The 24,819-nt window shown below is 35.6% G+C and overlaps 1 protein-coding gene across 4 annotated transcripts in view; it reads left to right on the top strand.

Annotated features, from left to right (window-relative positions):
- The window catches only part of LOC122435691, a 412,519-nt gene that overhangs the window by 350,302 nt on the left and 37,398 nt on the right, over positions 1-24,819 (top strand). For all 4 annotated transcript variants that reach the window (XM_043459819.1, XM_043459820.1, XM_043459821.1 and 1 more), the window contains 2 exons: positions 13,806-13,927; positions 14,350-15,839. In XM_043459819.1, coding sequence (XP_043315754.1) covers positions 13,806-13,927; positions 14,350-15,839 — 1,612 coding nt within the window. The remainder of the gene's footprint in view (positions 1-13,805; positions 13,928-14,349; positions 15,840-24,819) is intronic.

The following is a 24,819-nucleotide window of genomic DNA, read 5'->3' as shown; positions in this document are numbered from 1 at the left end:
TTGAACGATTTACTAGTTCTAATAATTTTTGGATGAACTCTTCATGGTTTATTGTAAATAATAAAATGACATCTACAAATAGAGGTGATTTCATTTTTTCTGTTCTGATTCAGATACCTTTTTTATTTTTCTTGCCTCATTTCTCTGGTTAGGACTTCTAGTAGTATGTTGAATGAAGTGGCAAGAGTTGGCACTCTTGTCTTGTTCCTGAGCTTACAGAAAGAGATGTAATCTTTTCACCATTGAGTATGATGCTAGTTGTGGGCTTATCATATGTGACCTTTGTTATTTGCATATATTTTTCCTTTATATCCAATTTGAGAATTTTTGTCATGAAAGAATTTTGAATCTTATTAAATGCTTTATCTCCATCTATTAATAAAAGACTAATTTTTATCCTTCTGTGTTGTTAATATGATTCATCACATTGATTTGATCTGTGACTGTTGAACTCTCTTTGCATCCTTAGAGTAAATACCATTTTTTCATGATATATGATCTTTTTGATGTACTGTTGGGATCAGTTTGCTAAGATTCTGTTGAGAATTTTTAATCTGTTTTCAGCAGGAATATTGATTGACTTATAATTTTTCTTTTCTTGTAGTGTCCTTTTCTGGTTTTTATATCAGTGTAATGCTGACATTATAACTTCAGTTTGGCAGAGTTTATTCCCATTCAATATTTTGGTACAGTTTGCATGTGTACATGCTAATCAGTTCCATCATGTCTGACTCTTTGTGACCGAATGGACTGTAGCCTGCCTGGCTCCTCTGTCCATGAGACTCTACAGGCATGAATACTGGAGTGAGTTGCCATGCCCTCCTCCAAGGGATCTTTCCAACCCAGGGATCAAACCCTCATCTCTCACACCTCCTCCATTGGCAGACAGGATTTTTACCACTAGCACCACCTGGGAATCCCTTTGGAAAAGTTTTATTGATATTAATCCTTCTTTGAGTGTTTGGGAGAAATCATAAGTGATGCCATTTGGTCCTGGGGTCATCCATGCTAGGATGTTTATGACGGCTGTTTAAATTTCCTTAATTGTTATTGATCTTTTTATATTTTCAATTTTCATGACTTAGTCTTGGTGGTTGTATTTTTTTTTTTTTTTAGGAATTTATCTATTTACTCTAGGTTGTAAAATTTGTTGGAATATAGTTGTTTATAGTAGTCTCCTATAATTCTTTGTATTATTGTGCCATCATTTGTAAATGTCTCCAATTTCATTTTTGTTTTGTTCATTTGAATCCTCTATTTTTTTGTTTGATTATATATTTGGCCTTAAGAGATATTTTTAGACATTTTTTGAGTAGACTTGTTTGCAAAAAGTCTTTTCATTTCTCTTCATTTAAGAAAGTCCGTCTTTCTTCTTTCTTTTTTAATTTAAGTATGGTTGATTTTCAATTTATTAGTTTCAGGTGATTCAATATTTTTATAGATTATATCCCATTTAAAATTATAGTAAAATGATACCTATATTTCATGTTCTGTACAATATATCCTTGTAGCATATTTATTTTATACTTAGTATTTCCTGCATCTTAATCCCCTGCCCACTAGCTCTACCCACTTCCTACTACCCACTGATAAGCACTAGTCTGTTCTATATATCTGTGCATATGTTTCTGTTTTGATATATTCATTTATTTGTTTGATTTGTTAGAGTCCACTTATAAGTGATAATATACAGCATACTTCTCGCTCTGTGACTTTTTTTACTAGCATAATACACTTTATATTCATTCACACTGTTGCAAATGGCAATATTCCAGTTGTTTTTAAGACAGAGTAAAATTTCATTATATATATATGTGAAGATATGAGAAGCGCATGTGCCTCAGATGAAAATATGATATAATTATATATAATATTCCACTATGTATATATGTACATATTATCTGATAAAGAAGATATGATTATATACATATATAATTATATACATGTTTTCTTGACTATGGCAAAGCCTTTGACTGTGTGGATCACAATAAACTGTGGAAAATTCTGAAAGAGGTGGGAATACCAGACCACCTGACCTGCCTCTTGAGAACCCTGCATGCAGGTCAGGAAGCAACAGTTAGAACTGGACATGGAACAACAGACTGGTTCCATATAAGAAAAGGAGTACATCAGGGCTGTATAGTGTCACCCTGCTTATTTAACTTATATGCAGAGTACATCATGAGAAACACTGGGCTAGAAGAAGCATAAGCTGGAATCAAGATTGCCGGGAGAAATATCAATAACCTCAGATATGCAGATGACACCACCCTTATGGCAGAAAGTGAAGAGGAACTAAAAAGCCTCTTGATGAAAGTGAAAGAGAGTGAAAAAGTTGGCTTAAAGCTCAACATTCAGAAAACTAAGATCATGGCCTCTGGTCCCATCACTTCATGGGAAATGGATGGGGAAGCAGTGGAAACAGTGTCAGACTTTATTTTTTGGGGCTCCAAAATTACTGCAGATGGTGATTGCAGCCATGAAATTAAATGATCTTTACTCCTTGGAAGGAAAGTTATGAGCAACCTAGATAGCATATTAAGAAGCAGAGACATTACTTTGCCAACAAAGGTCCATCTAGTCAAGGCTGTAGTTTTTCCAGTGGTCATGTATGGATGTGAGAGTTGGACTGTGAAGAAAGCTGAGTGCCAAAAAATTGATGCTTTTGAACTGTGGTGTTGGGGAAGATTCTTGAGAGTCCCTTGGCCTGCAAGGAGATCCAACCAGTCCACCCTAAAGGAGATCAGTCCTGGGTGTTCACTGGAAGGATTGATGCTGAAGCTGAAACTCCAATACTTTGGCCAACTCATGCAAAGAATTGACTCATTGGAAAAGACCCTGATGCTGGGAGGGATTGGGGGCAGGAGAAGGGGACGGCTGAGGATGAGATGATTGGATGACATCACCACCTCAATGGACATGAGTTTGAGTAAACTCCGGGAGTTGGTGACGGACAGGGAGGCCTGGTGTGCTGTGATTCATGGGGTCGCAAAGTCGGACATGACTGAGCGACTGAACTGAACTGAACTGATACACATGTTATTAATGTATGTATTAATTATGTTGTTCTTTAGTCAATATGTTGTGTCTGACTCTTGTGACCCCATGAACTGTCACCTAACAAGCTCCTCTGCCCATGGGATTTCCCAGACAAGAATGCTGGAATGGGTTGCCATTTCCTTCTTCACGGGATCTTCCTAACCCAGGTTCAAACCTCCACTGAGCCATCAAGGAAACCCAAATACACACACACACACACATACACACACACACACACACACATATGTCATTTTCCATAGTGACTGCACCAATTCACATTCTCACCAACAGTTTACTACTGTTCCACTTTCTTCTCATCCTAACCACACTGATATTGTATTCTTTTCTAATTCATTTCACTTTTATTTTTGTATATGATGTGGGAAAATGTTCTAATTTCCTTCTTTTGCACATAGCTGTCTACTACTCCCAGCAACACTTATTGAAAAGACTATCTTTTCCCATCCTATAGCCTTCCTTCCTTTGTCATATTATTTGACCATAAGTTCATGGGTTTATTTCTAGATGGTGTATTCTGTTCCATTGATCTATGTGTAGATTTTTGGGTCAGTATGATATTATTTTGATTACTGTAGCTTTGTATTATAATCTGAAATCAGAGAGCATGATATCCCCCCAAATTTGTTCCTTTTTCTCAAGATTCCTTTGACTGTTTGGGATAATTTGTGATCTATACAAAGTTTAGGAACTATTTGATCTAGTTCTGTGGGGAGAAAAATGTCATGGGTTTTTGGTAGAGATTGCATTATTTGTGTAGATTATTTTGCATTCTATGGCCATTTTAACAATATTAACTCTTCTAATCCATGAATATATGATATTTTTCCATTTGCATGTATCATATTCAATTTCTTTAGCAAATATTTTATAGTTTTCAGAGTATATGTCTTTCACTTCCTTGATTAAGTTTATTCCAATTTATTTTTTATCATTTTTGATGTAGTTGTAAAAGGGATTATTTTCTTGAATTATCTTTCTGATAGTTCATTATTAGTGATAGAAAAGCAACAAATTTTGTATATTAATCAACAAATTTTGTATATTAATCATGTATCCTATAGCATTACTGGATTCATTTATTAGTTTCAGTAGGGTTTTGGTGAAGATTTTAAAGTTTTCTGTATATATGTTATCTGAAAATAATAGCAGTTTTACTTATTCCTTTCCAATTTGGAATGTATTTCAATTGCTTTTTCTTATCTGACTGCTGTAGCTGAGATTTTCAATAATATGTTAAATGGAAATGCCTGAATCCTTATCTTTTACATGATTTTATAAGAAGTGATGAGATCTTTTCACCATTGAGTATGATATTAGATGTAGGTATTTCATAAATGGCCTTTTAGGCTGAGACATTAATAAGTGTTTTTATCATATTACCAATAACAACATTAATGAGAGTTTTTATCTTATATCAATGTTGAATTTTGTAAAAAGCTTTTTTGACATCTATTGAGATGGTCATAGGGTTTTTATTATTCAGTTTGTTACAGTAGTGTATCACATTGCTTGATTTAGAAATATTGAGTTGTCCTTGTGACTCTGAAATTAATGCAACTTGATTATGATATATGATCATTTTTATATATTTTTGGATTCAGTTTGCTAGTATTTTTAAGGTTATTTCTAGTCATCAAAGACATTGACCTGTAGTTTTCTTTATTTATTTATTTTTTTTGTCTTTTTCTTGTTTTGATAGCAGGGTAATGGTAACTTCATAAAGTGAATTTGGGAGTGTTTCCACCACTTCAGTTTTTGGAATGGCTTGAAGAAAGATATTAGTGTTTCCTTTTATGTTTGGTAGAGTTCCTCTCTGAAGCTCCTCAGTCCTTAACTTTTTTCTGACAGAATTATCTATTACGAATTCAGTATGACTACTAGTGAACAGTCAGCTCTAATTGCCTATTTCTTCTTGATTCTGTCTTGTCAGTATAATTCTAGAAATTTGTCCATTTCTTCTAGTTTGTCCAATGTGTTGGCATATAACCATTCATAGTACTTTCTTATGAGTTTTTATACCTCTGTGGTATTAGTATTTTCTTATTCTTATTTATTTGGATTATTTTACTGCTCTCTCTTCTTCATGAGACTAGCTAAGGGTTTGTCACTTTTGTTATTTTTTAAAAAGATCTAATGGTTTCATTGCTCTTTGGTTCTATTATTTTCCTATTTTTTTATTTTCTCTCTGATCTTTATTGTTTTCTTCTTTCTGCTGACTTTGGGTTTTGGTTTTCTTTTTTCTAATTCCTTTAGGTGGTATGTTAAGCTATTTGAGATTTTTCTTGTTTCTTGAGGTATGCCTGTATAACTATGAATGTTCCTCTTAGAACTTCTTTTGTTGCATCACATAGATTTTGGAAAGTTGTTTTTCCTTTTTCATTTGTCTCGAGGTATTTTCTGAAATCATCTTTGATTTCATCATTAACAAACTGGTACTTTAGAGGCATGTTTAGCCTTCATGTTTTTGTATTTTCTAGTTTCCTTCCTGTAATTGATTTCTAGTTTCATACCATTGTGGTTGGAAAAACTAAACGATATAATGTCTGTCCTCTTAACCTTGTTGAGATTTCTTTTTTTGCTAAGCATGTCATCTATCCTGATGAACATTTTATGTACACTTGAAAAGAATTTATATTCTGCTATTTTGAGATGGAATATCCTGTAGATAATAAATACTTGATCCAACTGGTCTAATGTATCATTTAAAGCTCAGTTAAGCTCAATAGTTCAGTCATGTCTGACTCTTTGCCACCCCATGGACTGCAGCATGCCAGGCCACCCTGTCTATCACCAACTCCAGGAGTTTACTCAAACTCATGACACTGAGTCAGTGATGCCATCCAACCATCTCATCCTCTGTCGTCCCCTTCTCCTACCACCTTCAATCTTTCCCAGCACCAGGGTCTTTTCCATTGAGTCAGTTCTTTGCATCAGCTTCAGCCTCAGTCCTTCCAATGAATATTCAGGACTGATTTCCTTTAGGATGGACTGGTTGGATCTCCTTGCAGTCCAAGGGACTCTCAGGAGTCTTCTTCAACACCACAGTTAAAAAGCATCAATTCTTCAGCTCTCAGCTTTCTTTATAGTCCAACTCTCACATCCACACATGAATACTGGAAAAATAATAGCTTTGACTAGACGGACCTTTGTTGAGTAATGTCTCTGCTTTTTAATATGCTGTCTAGTTCGGTCATAACTTTTCTTCCAAGGAGCAAGTGTCTTTCAATTTCATGGCTGCAGTCATCTGCAGTGATTTGGGAACCTGAGAAAATGAAGTCTCTCACTGTTTCCATTGCTTCCCCATGTATTTGTGATGAAGTGATGGAACCAGATGCCATGATCTTAGTTTTTTGAATGTTGAGTTTTATGCCAGCTTTTTCACTCTATTTCAGTTTCATCAAGAGGCTCTTTAGTTCTTCTTCACTTTCATCCATTAGGGTGGTGTCATCTGCATATCTGAGGTTATTAATATATCCTCCCAGCATTCCTGATTCCAGCTTCTACTTCATCCAGGCCAGCGTTTCTCATGATGTACTGTGCATATAAGTTAAATAAGGAATATGACAATATACAACCTTGATGTACTCCTTTTCCTATTTGGAACCAGTCTGTTGTTCCATGTCCAGTTCTAACTGTTACTTCCTGACCTGCATACAGGTTTCTTAAGAAACAGGTCAGGTGGTCTGGTATCCCCATCTCTTTCAGAATTCTCTACAGTTTATTGTGATACACACAAAGGCTTTGGCATAGTCAATAAAGCAGAAGTAGATTTTTTTTTTCTGGAACTGTCTTACTTTTTTGATGACCCATCAGATGTTGGAAATTTTATCTCTGGTTCCTCTGACTTTTCTAAAATCAGTTTGAACATCTGGAAGTTCACAGTTCATGTATTGCTGAAGCCTGGCTTGGAGAATTTTGAACATTCCTTTACTAGTGTGTGAGATGAGTGCAATTGTGCAGTAGTTTGAACATTCTTTGGCATTGCCTTTCTTAGGGATTGGAATGAAAACTGACATTTTCCAGTCCTGTGGCCACTGCTGAGTTTTCCATATTTGCTGACATATTGAGTGTAGCACTTTCACAGCATCATATTTTAGGATTTGAAATAGTTCAACTGGGAATTCCATCACCTCCCCTAGCTTTGTTTGTAGTGATGCCTCCTAAGGCCCACCACTTGACTTGGCATTTCATGATGTCTGGCTCTAGGTGAGTGATCACACCATCATGATTATCTGGGTTGTGAAGATCTTTTTTGTACAGTTCTTCTGTGTATTCTTGCCACCTCTTCTTAATATCTTCTGTTTCTGTTAGGTCCATACTATTTCTGTCCTTTATTGTGCCCATCTTTGCATGAAATGTTCCCTTGGGATCTCTAATTTTCTTGAAGAGATCTCTAGTCTTTCCCATTCTATTGTTTTCCTCTATTTCTTTGCATTGATCACTGAGGAAGGCTTTCTTATCTCTCCTTACTATTCTTTGGAACTCTGCATTCAGTTGGGTATATCTTTCCTTTTCTCCTTTGCCTTTTGCTTCTCTTCTTTTCACAGCTATTTGTAAGGCCTCCTCAGACAATCATTTTACTTTTTTGCATTTCTTTTCCTTGGGGATGGTCTTGATCCCTGTCTCCTGTACAGTGTCATGAACCTCTGTCCATAGTTCTTTAGGCACTCTATCAGATCTAATTCCTTGAATCTATTTGTCACTTCCACTCTATAATCATAAGGGATTTGATTTAGGTCATACCTGAATAATCTAGTGGTTTTCCCTACTTTCTTCAATTTCAGTCTGAATTTGGCAATAAGGATATCATGATCTGAGCCACACTCAGCTCCTGATCATTTTCTTGCTGACTATATAGTTTCTCTATACGGAAGAAATAGAGTAGCCATCATAGTCAACAAGAGTCTGAAATGCAGTACTTGGACGCAATCTCAAAAATGGTAGAACAATCTCTGTTCATTTCCAAGGCAAACCATTCAATATCACAGTAATCCAAGTCCCTGCTCAGACCAGTAATGCTGAAGAATCTGAAGTTGAATGGTTCTATGAAGACCTACAAGACCTTCTAGAACTAACACCCATAAAAGATGTCCTTTTCTTTATAGGGGACTCGAATGCAAAAGTAGGAATTCAAGAAATACCTGGAGTAACTGACAAATTTGGCCTTGCAGTACAGAATCAAGCAGGGTAAAGGCTAATAAAGTTTTGCCAAGAGAACACACTGGTCATTTAAGAGTATTATTTCCTTATTTTCTGTCAGGATAATCTGTCCATTGATATAAATGGGATGTTAAAATCCCCTACTGTTTTTGTATTATTGTCAATTTTTCCCTTTATATCTGCTGATATTTACTTTATATGTTTAGGTTCTCTTATATTAGTTGCATATGTTTTAATGACTATTACCTTTCTTCTTGTGTTGATCCTTTTATCATTATACGCTTCTTTCTGTAGACTTTGTTTTAAACTCTATTTTGTCTAATCAAGAGTTACTTATCCCTACTTTCTTATCACTTCCATTTTCATAAAATATCTTTTTCCATACCCTCACTTTCAGTCTGTATGTGACTTTAGCTCTGAAGTGAGTCTCTTGGGAGCTGCATATTGGTTGATCTTTTTTATATCCAATCATTCATCCTATATATTTTGATTAGAACATTTAATCTGTTGACATTTAAAGTGATTATTGGTAGACATGTAATTGTTCTCATTTTGTTATTTGTGTTTTTGTTTGCTTTTGTAGTTCATCTCTCTTCTTTTTGTCTCCTTTTATTTTCTTCCCTTGTGTTTTGAAGATTTTCTTTAGTGGTAGGCTTATGTTCCTTTCTCTTTAGTTTTTGTGTTTTTGATATGTAGTTACCATGGGGCTCATATATATTGACTTATTAGTGTATCTATGGCTTACCTGGTGGCTCAGTGATAAAGAATCCACCTGCCTGTGCAGGAGACATGGATTCAATCCCTAGTTGGGAAGATCCCCTGGAGAAGCAAATGGCAACCCACTCCAGTATTCTTGCCTGGGAAATCCCATGGACAGAAGATCCTGGTGGGCTACAGTCTATGAAGTCACAAGAGTTGGGCATGACTTAGCAACTAAACAACAACAATATAACTATATTTGCATGTATTAAATTAGTGGCCATTTAAGTTCAAGCACTCTAAAAGATATACATTTTTATTTCACTCTACATGTTTTTGGTGTCATATTTTACATCTTCATATTCATTCCATCATTCTTTATTGATGAGCTATTTTAGTTTTTTGCTTATTCTGTAAGTTTTTTATCTCTCTTTCAAATATAAATGATAATCTTGCTAGGTAGATTATCCTGGGCTACATTTTTTTTTTTCTCTTTCAGCACTTTGAATGTATCATGTCATTCCCTTCTGTCCTCCAAAATTTCTCCAAAAAAAAAAAAAAATCAGCCAATAACCATATGTGGATTACTTTGTATATGACTTTATTTTTCTCTAGATGCCTTAAAAATTCTCTCTTAAGCTTTAACTTTTGCCATTTTGGTTATGTTATGTCTTGGTATGGGTTCATTATGTTTGGGACCCCCTCTTCTTTCTGTACCTAGATATATGATTCCTCTTTCAGATTTGGGAACTTTTCAGGTATAATTTCACCAAATATATTTTTGACCTTTTTCTCTCTCTCTCTTCTCTTCTGGAACCCATATAAAGCAATTGTTGGTATGCTGAATGTTTTTTTCAGAGGTCCTATAAATGATTCTCATTTTTTAATTTGTTTTTCTTATTGCTGTTCTAAATGGGTGATTTCCACTTTTCTATATTCCAGATCTCATCCATTTCTCAGTGTCACCTAGTCTGTTGTTAATTCATTCTTGTGTGTTTTTCCTTTCAGTTAATATACTCTTCAGTTCTGACTGGTTCCTTTATTATTTTATAACTCCTTGTTAAAATTCTGTGTGTACTATTTTCCATAATTCTGTTAGCATTCTTATTGCTAATACTTTTATTTTGCTTAAAAGCATAGGCTCTTGGACTCTGAATCAGAAAGTCCTTGGAAATCATCTAGTGCAAAGAATGGCAAACTTTTTCTGTAAAAAACTAAATATCTTAAATATATGTTGCTTATCAGGTCAAATACACAATGTTCTCAACTGTTGAAAAAATTGTTCTCACTGATGAGATAATGGACTTTACATTTTACTTTTTATATAAAATGTGAGAAATTTATTTTTCTCTTAGGCCATACAAAAACATGGTGGGCTAGATTTGACCCATGGGCATAGTTTGTTAGTCCCTCATCTTGCTCATCTCATCATAAACTGGGCTAGACTTAGGGTGCCTGTTGAAAATACTTGGATATTATGACTTCTTTCCTTGACTTTAATTTGTAATTAGGAAATCTTAGTAGTGATGCTTTCCCAAAGTAAGCCTCTAGTGAAAGGTACAATGTACAATGATGGAACTACTTTGCAAACAGACCATTGAAGAGTCAAGTTCCATAAAGAGTGGGCCTTACTCCCTTTAAAAAATAAAGGAGTCCCTTGCCATGCTCTCTCCCTATTCCCTTTAAACTCCTTATTTAAGTCCTAAAATCCTTAATACTCTGCATATCACAGATTTTTATTTTTTCATGTTAATTTTATTAAAGATTAACAATGATGGTTTTTGCTTAAAAAACTGATTTTGAAGAAGAAAAGCTATATATGGAGTAAAATATAGGTCATTTTAGGTATTTTCTGCTAGATTTTTCCTTAACATAGTAGAATGTTCTTTTGGAAAGAGAAGAGCATGATGTACATATTTTCTCAGGAGACTGGGCATACTAATAAATCATACACATGAAAAGATGTTAGCTATCAACCTATGAAGGCAGATATTATTTGTTTAAATTTAGATAATGTCTGATTGAATAAAATTTGCTGTACTTTCCCTAACCCTTTTTGTCTTGACTTTCAAAATAATGAAAACTAGTGACAGAGCAATCATAATGGAAACCCATATTACTATGATTTGAGAATAGGAGTCAAAGTAGTTCTGAATATTTGCACTTATAGATCAGTATTTAGAAGCACATGAAAATTGTTTGCTATATACCTCACCTAAGATGTGGAAGTATCAATATTTCTCATGCTTTTGTTTATAAATAAAATCACCCTTCTTTTTAATATCTGTTAATAATTTACATTATTTGTCCTTATCTTTTATTTTGAATTAGTGTTTTCTCTTAAATACTATCTCATTTGAGCCTCACAATTATTGACTGGGACAGGAGATTCCAAAAATTTTATTATAATTAATTCTATAGTATGTTAAAACTTGAGTATTTTTTCTTATATTGTATTTAAATAACATGTTACAGTTTAAATCCATTATTTTTTATTCAAGTTTTGTTGAAGATGGAATATATCTCTTTAGTAGATAAAATTCATTTTGATCATTTTTCAACTCTTCTTTTTCCTTTTCTTGGCCTACTTCTTCACCTAAGTCTCACTTATTATGTATGTTCTACTTTGAAGTTAACAATTATGTATTAACAGCAGTTTTGATGTCTTATGAAGGACCTTTTCGTTATTTTGTTTTCTTCTGCTAGAATTCTTTTTTTTTAACTAATTAATTTTAATTGGAGGGTAGTTACTTCATGATATTGTGATGGTTTTTGCCATACATCACCATGAATCAGCCACAGGTATACATGTGAACCCCCTATCCTAAACCCCCCACCTCCCTCCCCACCCAATCCCTCTGGATTGTCCCAGGGTACCAGCTTTGGGTGCCCTGCTTCATGCACTGAACTTGCATTTTTCATCTATTTTACATATGGTAATGTATATGTTTCAATGCTATTCTCTCAAGGAACAGACCCCACTCATACTGGCTTAAACAAAAAATGGGCCAAAGAACTAAATAGACATTTCTCCAAAGAAGACATACAAATGGCTAACAAACACATGAAAAGATGCTCAACATCACTCATTATCAGAGAAATGCAAATCAAAACCACAATGAGGTACCATCTCATGCCGGTCAGAATGGCTGCTATCAAAAAATCCACAAACAATAAATGCTGGAGAGGGCACTGTTGGTGGGAATGTAAACTAGTACAGCCACTGTGGAGAACAGTGTGGAGATTCCTTAAAAAAGTGGAAATAGAACTGCCATACGACCCAGCAATCCCACTGCTGGGCATAGACACCAAGGAAACCAGATTTGAAAGAGACATGTGTTTCACCATAGATAATATACATGCTGTTCTTTCAAAACATCCCACCCTCACCTTCTCCCACAGAGTTCAAAAGTCTATTCTGTACTTCTGTGTCTCTTTTTCTGTTTTGCATGTAGAGTTATTGTTACCTGAATCGGGTGGAGAGGGAGGTGAGAGGGGGGATCGGGATGGGGAATATGTGTAAATCTATGGCTGATTCATATCAATGTATGACAAAATCCACTGGGGGAAAAAAAATAAATAAAGGAGAAATTGGAAAAAAAAAAAGAAAGAGACATGTGTCCCCCAATGTTCATCGCAGCACTGTTTACAATAGCCAGGACATGGAAGCAACCTAGATGTTCATTGGCAGATGAATGGATAAGAAAGTTGTGGTACATATACACAGTGGAATATTACTCAACTATTGAAAAGAATGCATTTGAATCAATTCTAATAAGGTGGATGAAACTGGACCCTATTATACAGAGCGAAGTAAGTCAGAAAGAAAAACACCAATACAGTATATTCATGCATATATATGGAATTTAGAAAGATGGTAACGATGACCCTATATGCGAGACAGCAAGAGAGACACAGAGATAAAAACAGACTTTTGGACTCTGTGGGAGAAGGTGAGGATGAGATGATTTGAGAGAATAGCATTGAAACATGTCTATTACCATATGTGAAATAGATCACCAGTCTAAGTTCAATGCATGAAACAGGGCACTCAAAGCTGGTGCACTGGGACAACCCAGAGGAATGGGATGGGCAAGGAGGTGAGTGGGGAATTTGGGATGGAGGACACATGTACACCTATGACTGATTCATGTCAATGTATGGCCAAAACCACCACGATATTGTAAAGTAATTAGCCTCCAATTAAAATAAATATTTTTTTAAAAAAAGAAGCATGGTAAAAACATTAAGTCAAAGATCTTGATTACCTTAGAGAGCTCAAGGGCAGAAAGTAAACTTACTACTTAGTAGGAACTGAAATTAGGAGCTCAGGTAGAAAATATATCCATATGTTTCTCTAGAGGCATATGATCCCTTGTTTCTACTTCCTTAATGTATTGATATTTTATTATTTACACTCTACATTTTTTTTGCTTCTCTAGGCATATGCCAGACATTACTTCTTCATACTGCCCATGATTGCCTGTCCTTATTTCAAGCAACCAGCAGAGAAAAAAAAAAAAGAACTATTCTGAATTCTAACTCAAACTCTGCAGGAAAAAAATCTCATTGCCCCAATTTGGGTCAAATGCCAATTACTCCAAGGCAACAGCACCAATGAGGCATTTGGGGATGGACATTAGTTTATGGAAAAGTAGAGGCTAGGAAGATATCTCACAATGTGTCTATCATATTTTCTTTTATACTTAAATGCTATTTCTGAAGTTTTACTTTGAAAAATGTTCTCATTATAACTTTCCCTTAAACACAAGTACAGATAATGAAATGACACTCTTCCCACAATCAAAATACCTAAATGTGCTATGTTTCACGTTAAATGTAACTAAGAAATTGTAACTTTGTTTATGATTTATTTTGCTTTGCAGCCAATAACTGCAACTAATTCACCCATTGAACATATATTTCCCCTTCAAGATGTGTCCCTTCCAAATGAAGCAGTACCTAATAGATTTGAATATTTTTCTCTAGAAAAGCTCTGCACTCAAAGGTAAGTTTCATTGATAATAAGTCTATATACATGTAATCTTAACTTGGAATAGAATATAGAAATAGTAATTTTTTCTACCACATTTTAGCATAATATTCAGTTTTCAAAATAATGATGCACTGACTGGATAAGGACAAAAAAATAGTACATTGTAAGGAAGTATCATATTCAGATGAGTACTTTCAGGTGCACTGAAAAATAGTTAATATGAAGGTAAATGCAAATGAATGTAAAATCTACCTACAATGATTTTCTTCTGATATGTTCACAAGAAGCATAATGATGTCACATGCTTTCTAAAGTCTGATAGGTATATGTACTTTATAATATTCTCCTACAGAAGACTTTTCAACAGAGAAATAATGTATTTGCCAACATTTGATTACTATTTTTTAAGTATTCATATTTGTCTTTTCTTTAAGTAATGAAGGAGCAGTTGTCATGCCACATGATGAAGGAAGCTCATCTGAAACAGAAGTTTCTGATACAAAAGTTTCTGACAGTTCAACCAGTTATTTTGACTATAAAAATCTCCAAGACCTATCGATAATTGAAAGTGATGCCCCTCTGCTGACTTCTGGCTCTGGAAGCTGTGTGATTGATTCTGACTCTGACAGAGGCATTGGTATGGACTCTGACTTAGAACAGCACTCAAAAGACTCAGACTCAGTAACATGGGGAATGGACTCAGATTCAGAAAAATGTCCCATGGACCCAGACTCTCAGGAACACCTGCTGGAAGCAGAAAAATTCCAGATGGCATCAAACCTAGAGCAACACCTAGTTGGAGTTGAACAATGCCAGCTGGAATTTGACTCTCTGAAACACCATATGGACCCAGATTCAGAAAAAAGCCTGGCAGACTCTGATTCTGAAAAATATGTGATGGCTTCTGACAATGAAAGACCCAGGATAGACTCAGACTCAAAAAAATACCCCATGGCTTCTGCATCTGTGAAACACCTGCTGAAGGCAGAAAAATGCCAAATGGCCTCAGATTCTATAAAACGCTTCATGGAGTCTGAAAAAAAAATAATGGAGACTGAACAACACTGGCTAATCTCTGCATCTGAGAGATACGTGATGGACTCATACATGGAAAGGGATGCAATAGACTCAGACTCTGCATCTGAGATATATCTGATGGGGGAAGGAAAACACCAGAAGATTAGATCTGAGAGACATATAATGGACTCTGACTTTGAACCATGTAGGATGGACTCAGACTCAAAAAGGTATGAGCTAGCCTCAGCCTCTGTGAAATGCCTCATGAATGCTAACACAGTCCAGTTGAACACTGAAACTGAGAGGCATTATGTCGATTCTTGGTCTGTAAGACACACAATGGACTTGGATTCTGAAAGCCTGGATATGAGCTCTGATTTAGTGAATCCCATAATTAAGGCTGAAAATTGCCAAAGAGCCTCTGACTTGGAAAGATTCTGGATGGGCCTCGGGTATGAATCTGAAAGATACGTGACTGGCTCTGAAAGACAACAGTTGAACTTTGACTGTAGTAGATGCTGGTACAGCTCTAGAAAATACCAACACAGATCTTCAAGACTTCAGGGTAGCTCTGGAAGATGTCAAGAAGGCCTTCAAAAACACTGGGGTAAGTTTGAAAGACATCAAATAGACTCTGATTCTGAAAAACATGGAACAGATTTTGAAAATGAAAGATATCAAAATGAATTTGAAAGTGAAAGACATATACACATGATGGAGATGGAACAGTCTCTGTTGCACTCTGAAAATGAGATACTTCAAATGGATGAAGAAAGGGAGAAATACCTCATAAAGTCTGATGGTGAAAAAGAGCACAAGATCGTACCTGACAATGAAAGACATGACCTTGACTCAGAAGGTGAAGCACAACGGCTTGGTGCTCGCAGAAAAGCTAACCGTCCTCAGGGTAAGCTTAAATGTGTCTGTCCTTTGAAATCAGCTTGTTTTCAAGTTTAATTAATAATATGATGACACTTACAAAACGGCAGTTGCTTTAACAGATTTGGGCCTGAGATTATTTCATCAGAAATTCAGAGAAAAGGCATCTTAATCCTAGATTTTCAATTCACTTTTGAAAATAAGGCAAATCATCTGTTTTTAGTTATCAATTTTATCATGCTATGTTAAAAGAAGGAAAATTAAAGAATTATTAACAAAAATGGATATTCTAGCCTAGGAAACAGCATGTTGAATTTAGCTACCATGAATCTAGAATGAGTGAATAAAGATTATTCATAAACTTTTTCCAATTATTAGTTACTGTGTAAAGGAAAGCCTAACTATAAATATTCAATGTATCATGCTTCTCTCAAAGTTATTATTAAAGCTTCATAAATTTTAATAGTTGGAATTAACCTTGTTAGTCATATTTACTTTATCACACTAAATCATTATAATTCTCCATTTCCTAAGCCATTTTATTAAGGTATGCTTATTATAATAAAGAAACTGTTATCATCTCAGATATTTTTCATCATATTAGTCATTTTCTATTGAGTGTGAAAACATGTGAAGTGAAAACAAAGAATTTGTCCCCAAACATTTTTTTAGGATATTTAAGTACCTTTATTTAAGAGAAAATATCATTGTGCTCAAATTACAAATCCAATATTAGCAGCAGAAGAAATTCTTTACTTTCTTTTACTGATTTTTTGCAGCATTTGCTTTATCAGTACACTTCTTCAGCCATGTTTGAGGGGTTTCCTACTGTATATTATTATAGGACTTCCCACATGGCTCAAGAGGTAAAGAATCTGCCTCCAATACAGCAAACACAGGAGACTTGGGTTGAATCCCTGGGTCAAGAAGATCCTGTGGAGGTGGGCATGGCAACCCACTCCACTATTCTTGCCTGAGGAATGCCATGGACAGAGAAGCCTGGCAGGCTACAGTCCATAGAGTCACAAAGAGCTGGACACACCTGAAGTGACTGAGCATGCACACACACATTGTCGTTATATTTCCTCAGAAAAAAGGAAGGAAAACCAAGAGTTTATTCCACTTTAAAGGATTGTTCTAAGAAAATAAATTAGTGATAATTTTATACTGATGCCCATGGTTTGGATATAAAATTAATTTGATGCTTACACCGAAATGCTAGGAAAACAGAAAGCAGTATATGATGATTGACATTAGCTCCCAGCTCCTGTACGCCAGTCCAACATTCTCAAGAGAAGATAAATAAGTTAAAGTTTCTCCTTCATGATGGAGAGAGATTCTGTTAGGAAGTGAATGATCCCTGATCCTTGAGGACTTTTTCAATTCAGAGTTTACTTGCCTACAATATAGCAATTAATTTTTTAAAAAATTTATATTTTGTGACAATAAAAAAATGACTAAAAAATATTGCTTGTCATCAAAATGTTCAATAGTATAATTTTAATTTTATGTGATTGAATTTTTAGACCTCATTTATTGTGTTTTAATGGGATTTTATTTTTTAAATTTATTTTTAATTGGAGGAAAACTGCTTTACAATGCTGTGATGGTTTCTGCTGTACAACAACACAAATAAGCTAAATTATATTTACATCACCTTCCTCTTCAGCCTCCATCCTCTCCCTCATCCCACCCCTCTAGATCACCACAGAGTGCATAGCTGGGCTCCCTGTGTTAAACAGAAAATTCTCACCAGCTATCTATTTTACACATGGTAGTGTATATATGTCTATGTTACTTTCTCTATCCATCCTACTCTTTCCTTCCCCACTGTGTCCACAGGTTCATTCTCTACATATGCATCTCCATTCCTTCTCTGCAAATAGGTTCATCAATGCCATTATTCTAGATTCCTTATATATTCATTAATATACCATATTTGTTTTTTCTCTTTCTGACTTACTTCACTCTGTATGACAAGCTCTAGGTTCATCCACCTTACTAGAACTGACTCAAATATGTTCTTTTTTATGGCTGAGTAATATTGCATTGAATATATATACCACAAATTATTTATGCATTCATATATCGATGAACATATGAGCTGTTTTCATGTCCTAGCTATGTAAATAGTGCTGTTATGAACATTGGGGTACATGGACCTTTTTCAATTATGATTTTTTCAGCATATATGCCCTTTTCATTCCATTCATGGAGTTCTCAAGGCAAGAATACTGATGTGGTTTGCCATTCTTCTCCAGCAGACCTCCAGTTTTTCAGGCTCTGACTATCAGGAACATGCCCTTCAGCTGCTCCATGTAACTGGACAACATGCCCAGTGCACTGGTTGTCCCACTGCTGGTCTTTGGCATCTGGCCCCACTGTGTGTGTGTGCTAAGTTGCTTCAGTTGTGGCTGACTCTGTACAACTCTTTGGACTTTAGCCAACCAGGCTCCTCTTTCCATGGGATTCTCCAAGCAAGAATACTGGAGTGGATTGCCATGCCCTCCTCCAGAGGCTCTTCCCAACCCATGGATCGAACCCATGTCTCACATCTCCTGCTTTGGCAGGCAGGTTCTTTACCACTAGCACCAGCTGGAAAGCCCATCTGGTCCCATCACTTCATGGCAAATAAATGGGGAAAAAGTAGAAAAAGTAACAGATTTTATTTTCTTGGAATCCAAAATCCCTGTGGAGAGTGACTGCAGCCACAAAAATAAAAGATGCTTGTTTCTCGGAAAAGCTATGACAAACCTAGACAGTATATTAAAAAGCAGAGGCATCACTTTGCCAAAAAAGATCTGTATAGTCAAAGCTATGTTTTTTTCCAGTAGTCACGTATGAATTTGAGAGTTGGACCATAAAGAAGGCTGAGGGCTGAAGAATTAATGCTTTCAAACTGTGGTGCTGGAGAAGACTCTTGAGACTCCCCTGAACCACAAGGAAAGCAAACCTGTCAGTCCTAAAGGAAACCAACCCTGAATATTCATTGGAAGGACTGATGCTGAGGCTGAAGCTCCAGTACTTTGGCTACCTGATGCAAAGGGTTGACCTGTTGGAAAAGACCCTGATGCTGGCAACAGGAGAAGGAGGGGACAGAAGATAAGATGGTTGGATGAAATTACTGACTCAATGGACATGAGATTGAGTAAACACAGGGAGATAGTGAAGGACAGAGGAGCGTGGCATGCTGCAGTTCATGGGTTCACAAAGAGTTGGATATGACTTAGTGACTGAAAAACAACAGGCTATATGCCCAGTCGTGAGATTGCTGGGTCATATGGTAGTTTTAATCCTAGCTTTTTAGGGAATCTCCATACTGTTCTCCATAGTGGCTGTATCAATTTATATTCCCACCAACAGTGCAAGAGTGTTCCCTTTCCTCCACATCCTCTCCAGCATTTTTTGTCCGTAGATTTTGTTTGATGATGGCCTTCTGACTGGTGTGACATAATCTCATTGCAGTTTTGATTTATATTTCTCTAATAATTAGAGGTGTTGAGCATCTTTTCATGTGTCTATTGGTTATCTGTATGTCTTCTTTAGGGAAATGTCTGTTTAGGTCTTCTACTAATTTTTGATTGGGCTATTTGTTTTCTTGATATTGAGCTGTATGAGCTGCTTATATATTTTTGAGAATAATCCTTTGTCAGGTTTTTGTTTGTTTGTTTGCAATTATTTTCTCCCATCCTCGGGTTTGTCTTTTAGTCATTTATTGTTTCCTTTTCTGTGCAAAAGCTTTTAAATCCCATTTGTTTATTTTTGTTTTTATTTCCATTACTTTAAAAGGTAAGTCAAAGAGGATCTTGCTTTGATTTATGTCAGAATGTACTGCCTGTGACTTTCTCTAAGAGCTTTATAGTTCCTGGCCTTACATTTAAGTGCTTAATCCAATTTGAGTTTATTTTTGTATATGATGTTAGGAAGTATTCCAGTTTCATTCTTTTACATGTAGCTGTCTAGTTTTCCCAGCAACACTTATTGGAAAGGAGGTCTTTTCTCCATTGTATATTCTCAGCTCTTTTGTCAAAGATAAGGTGCCCACTGGTGTGGGCTTATCTCTGGGCTTTCTATCTCATTCCATTGGTCTATATTTCTGTTTTTTTTTTTTTTTTCTTTGCCAGTACCATACACTCTTGATGACTGTAGCACTGTAGTGTAGTCTAAGTTAGGAAGGTTGATTCCTCCAGCCCCATTTTTCTTTCTCAAGGTTGCTTTGGCTATCCATGGTCTTTTGTGTTTCCATACAAATTGTGAAATTTGTTGTTATAGTTCTGTTAAAAATACCATTTGTAGTTTGATAGAGATTGCATTGAATCTGTAGATTGCTTTGGATAGTATAGCCATTTTCACAATATAATTCTTCCAATCCAAGACCATAGTCTGTTTCTCCATCTGTTTGTTTCATGTTTAATTTCTTCCATCAGTGTCTTATAGTTGTCTGCATACAGGTCTTTTGTCCCTTCAGGTAGATTTATTCCTAGTATTTTAATTTTTGTTGCAATGGTGAATGGAATTGTTTGTTTAATTTCTCTTTCTGATTTTTCATTGTTACTATCTAGGAATGCAAGGGAATTCTGTGTATTAATTTTATATCCTGCCACTTTACTACATTCATTGATTAGCTCTAGTAATTTTGTCATGCCATCTTTAAGGTTTTTTTCTCTAGTATCATATTATCTGCAAACAGGGCTTCCCAGGTGTCTCAGTGGTAAAGAATTCACATGCCAATGTAGGAAATGCAGGAGACATGGGTTTGACCCTTGAGTCAGGAAGATCTCCTGTAGTAAGAAATTGCAACCCACTCCAGTATTACTGCCTGGAAAATTCCATGGACAGAGAAGCCTGGCAGGCTACCATCCGTGGGATCACAAAGAGTTTGAGAGGACGAAGCAACTGATCATACACACATGCATCTGCAAACTTAGAGTTTTACTTCTTTTCCAATATGGATTCCTTTTATTTCTTTTCTTCTCTGATTGCTGTGTCTAGTACTTCCAAAATTACATTGAATAATAGTGATGAGAGTGGGCACCCTTGTCTTATTCCTGATATTAGAGGAAATAATTTCTGTTTTTCAGTGTTGAGAATGATGTTTGCTGTGGGTGTATTATATATGGCCTTTATTATTTTGAGATAGGTTCCTTCTCGGAGAAGGCAATGGCAATCCACTCCAGTATTCTTGCCTGGAAAATCCCATGGATGGAGGAGCCTGGTAGGCTGCAGTCCATAGGGTCACTAAGAGTCGGACACAACTGAGTGACTTCACTTTCACTTTTCACTTTCATGCATTGGAAAAGGAAATGGCAACCCACTCCAGTGTTCTTGACTGAAGAATCCCAGGGAAGGGGGAGTCTGAGGGGCTGCCGTCTCTAGGGTTGCACAGAGTTGGACATGACTGAAGCGACCTAGCAGCAGCACCAGCAACAGGTTCCTTCTATGCCTACTTTATGGAGAGTTGTTTTTTTTTTTTTTTTTTTAAATCATAAATGGGTGTTGAATTTTGTCAAAAGCCTTCTCTACATATATTGAAATGATCATATGGTTTTTATCTTTCAATTTGTTAATATGGTGTACCACCATGTTTCATTTGTATATATTGAAGAATCCTTGCTTCCCTGTGGAAAAGTCTACTTGATCATAATGTATGATCCTTTAGATGTCTTCTTGGGTTCTATTTGCTAGAATTTTGTTGATGATTTTTGCATCTTTGTTCATCAGTGATATTAGTCTGTAGTTTTCTCTTTTGTGGCACCTTTGTCTGGTTTTGATATCAGGGTGATAGTGGCCAGGTATAATGAGTGTAGGAGTTTTCCTCCTTTGCCATTTTCTGGAAGACTAGAAGCAGGATAGGTACTAGCTGTTCTCTAAACATTTGGTAAAATTTACCAGTGAAGCCATCTGGCCCTGGGCTTTTGTTTGGAAGATTTTTTATTAAATTTCAATTTTTATTCTTGTGATTGGCCTGGTCATATTTTTTACTTCTTCCTGGTTCAGTTTTGGAAGATCATACTTTTCTAAAAATTTGTCCATTTCCACTAGGTTGTCCATATTATTGGCATTTAGTTGCTGGTAGTAGTATTTTTTTTTTCTTTTTTGTTTTGTTTTGTTATGATTTTAGTATTTCTATGTTGTCTGTTGTAACTTCTTTTTCATTTCTAATTTTATTGATTTGTCTTTTTTTTTCCTTAATGAGTCTGGTTAATGGTACATCAATTTTGTTTATCTCCTTAAAGAATCAGCTTTTAGTTTTATTTGTCTTTTGTGTTTGTTAGTGTTTTTCATTTATTTCTGCTGTAATTTTTATGATTTCTTTCCTTCTAGTAACATTTTTGTGTGTGTGTTTGCTTCATTTTCTAGTTGCTTTAGATTTAAGGTTATATTGTTTATTTGGTACTTCTCTTGTTTCTTGAGATAAGATTGTGTTGTAATAAATTTGCCTCTTAGTCCTGCTTTTATTGCACCCCATAGGTTTCGGGTAGTCAAGTTTTCATTGTCATTTGTGTCTAGGTATTTTTTAATTTCCTCTTTGATTCCTTCAGTGACTGCTTGGTTATTCAGAAGCATATGGCTTAGTGTCTCTGTGTTTGTGGTTTTTACAGTTTTGTTTTGTTTTTTTTTCCCTGTAGTTGATATCTAATTTTATAATGTTGAGGTCAGGAAAGATGCTTGAGATGATTTCAGTCTTTTAAAATTTACCAAGGCTTGATGTGTGACCCAAAAGTGATCTATCCTAGAGAATGTTCCATGTGCACTTGAAAAAAAAAAAAGTGAAATTTGTTTTTGGATGAAATGCCCTGTCTATATCAATTAGGTCCAACTGATCCAATGTGTCATTTAAAGCTTGTGTTTCCTTATTAATTATCTATCTGGATGATCTGTCCATTGGTGTGAGTGGGGTGTTAAAGTTTCCAACTATTATTATGTCACAGTCAATTTCCTCTTTAATAGTTGTATCACAGTCAATTTCCTCTTTAATAGTTGTTAGCATTTGCCTTATGTATTGAGGTGCTTTTATGTTGGGTGCATATATATTTTAAATTGTTACATCTTTTTCTTGGATTGATCCCTTGATCATAACATAGTGTCCGTCCTTGCGTCTTGTAATGGTCTTTACATTAAAGTCTATTTTATCTGATATGAGTATTGCTACTCCCACTTTTTTTTATTCCATTTGCATGGAATATCTTTTTCCATCCCCTAACTTTCAGTCTATATGTGTCTTTTGATCTGAAGTGGGTCTGTTGTAGACAGCATATATACTATTTCTTGTTTTTCTATCCATTTAGCCAGTTTGTGTCTTTCAGTTGAAGCATTTAATCCATTTGCATTTAAGGTAGTTATTGATACGTATGATGTTGTTACCATTTATTTTGTTTTGGGTTTGTTTTCATAGGTCTTTTCTTTCTCTTGTGTTTCCTGTCTAGAGAAGTTCCTTTAACATTTGTTGTAAGGCTAGATTGTTGGTGCTGAATTCTCTTAACTTTTGCATATCTGTTAAAACTTGATTTTTCCATCAAATGTGAATGGAGTAATCTTGGTGTATTTTTTTTTTAATTTAATCAGTTTAAGTATATTCTGCCACTCCCTTCTGGCCCTCAGAATTTCTGTTGAAAGGTCAGCTGTTAGCCTTATGGGGATCCTCTTATATGTTATTTGTTGCTTTTCCCTTGCTGCTTTTAATGTTTGTTCTTTGTGTTTAATCTTTGTTAGTTTGATTAATATGCATCTTGGCGTGTTTCTTTTTGTGTTTATTCTCTATGGGAGTCTCTTGCCCCTGAACATTTTTAAGAAAGTTTCCCTCTGAAATTATAAGAAGGAATTCTAAACTCAAGTGAATTTTTAACAACACTGTGTTTTAAATAGTATATACTTAATGTAAGTTCAGTATTTCTAATTTTATTTTTTAAATTAATGTTTATTGCAGTATATTTGATTTTAAATGTTTTAGTTTCTACTGTACAGGGAAGTGAATCAGTGATACATACACATATATCCACTCTTTTTTATATTCTGTTTCCATGTAGGTCATTATAAAGAATTTAGTAGAGTTCTCTGTGCAATACCATAGATTCTTCCAGTTCCAGTTCAGTCGCTCAGTCGTGTCAGATTCTTTGTGACCCCATGAACTGCAGCATGCCAGACCTCCCTGTCCATTATCAACTCCCAGAGTCCACCCAAACCTATGTCCATTGTGTCAGTGATGCCATCCAACCATTTCATCCTCTGTCATCCTCTTTTCCTCCTGCCCTAAATCTTTCCCAGCCTCAAGGTCTTTTCCAGTGAATCAGCTCTCTGCATCAGGTGGCCAAAGTATTGTAGTTTCAGCTTTAACATCAGTCCCTCCAATGAACACCCAGGACTGATCTCCTTTAGGATGGACTGGTTGGATCTCCTTTCAGTCCAAGGAACTCTTAAGAGTCTTCTCCAACACCACAGTTCAAAAGCATCAATTCTTCGGTGTTCAGCCTTCTTTATAGTCCAACTCTCACATCCATACATGACTACTGGAAAAAACCATAGCCTTGACTAGATGGACCTTCATTGGCAAAGTAATGTCTCTGTTTTTTAATATGCTCTCTAGGTTGGTCAGAACTTTCCTTCCAAAAAGTAAGTGAGTCAAAATGTTAGTTGCTCAGTCGTGTCTGATTCTTTATGACCCCATGGACTGTGGCCCAACAGGCTCCTCTGTCCATGGATTTCTCCAGGCAAGAATACTGAATTGAGTAGTCATTCCCTTCTCCAGGGTATCTTCCTGACCCAGGGATCAAATCTGGGTCTCCTGCATTGCAGGCAGTTTCTTCACTATCTGAGCCACCTGGGAAGCCACCAGAGGATTTTCTTAGTATTTATCTGTTTTATATATTGTACATATGTGTCAATCAGAGTCTCCCAATTTATCTGTGCCCTGTTTTCCCCCTTGGTAAAAATAAGTTTGTTTACTACATTTGTGACTCTATTTCTATTTTGTAAAGAGGTTCGTTTTTACACTTATTTTAGATTCTAGA

This window comes from Cervus canadensis, chromosome X (assembly GCF_019320065.1).
Source record: "Cervus canadensis isolate Bull #8, Minnesota chromosome X, ASM1932006v1, whole genome shotgun sequence".
Classification (NCBI taxonomy): Eukaryota; Metazoa; Chordata; class Mammalia; order Artiodactyla; family Cervidae; genus Cervus; species Cervus canadensis.
The sequence above is the reverse complement of the archived record's forward strand: the minus strand, read 5'-3'. Positions and strand labels throughout refer to the sequence as shown.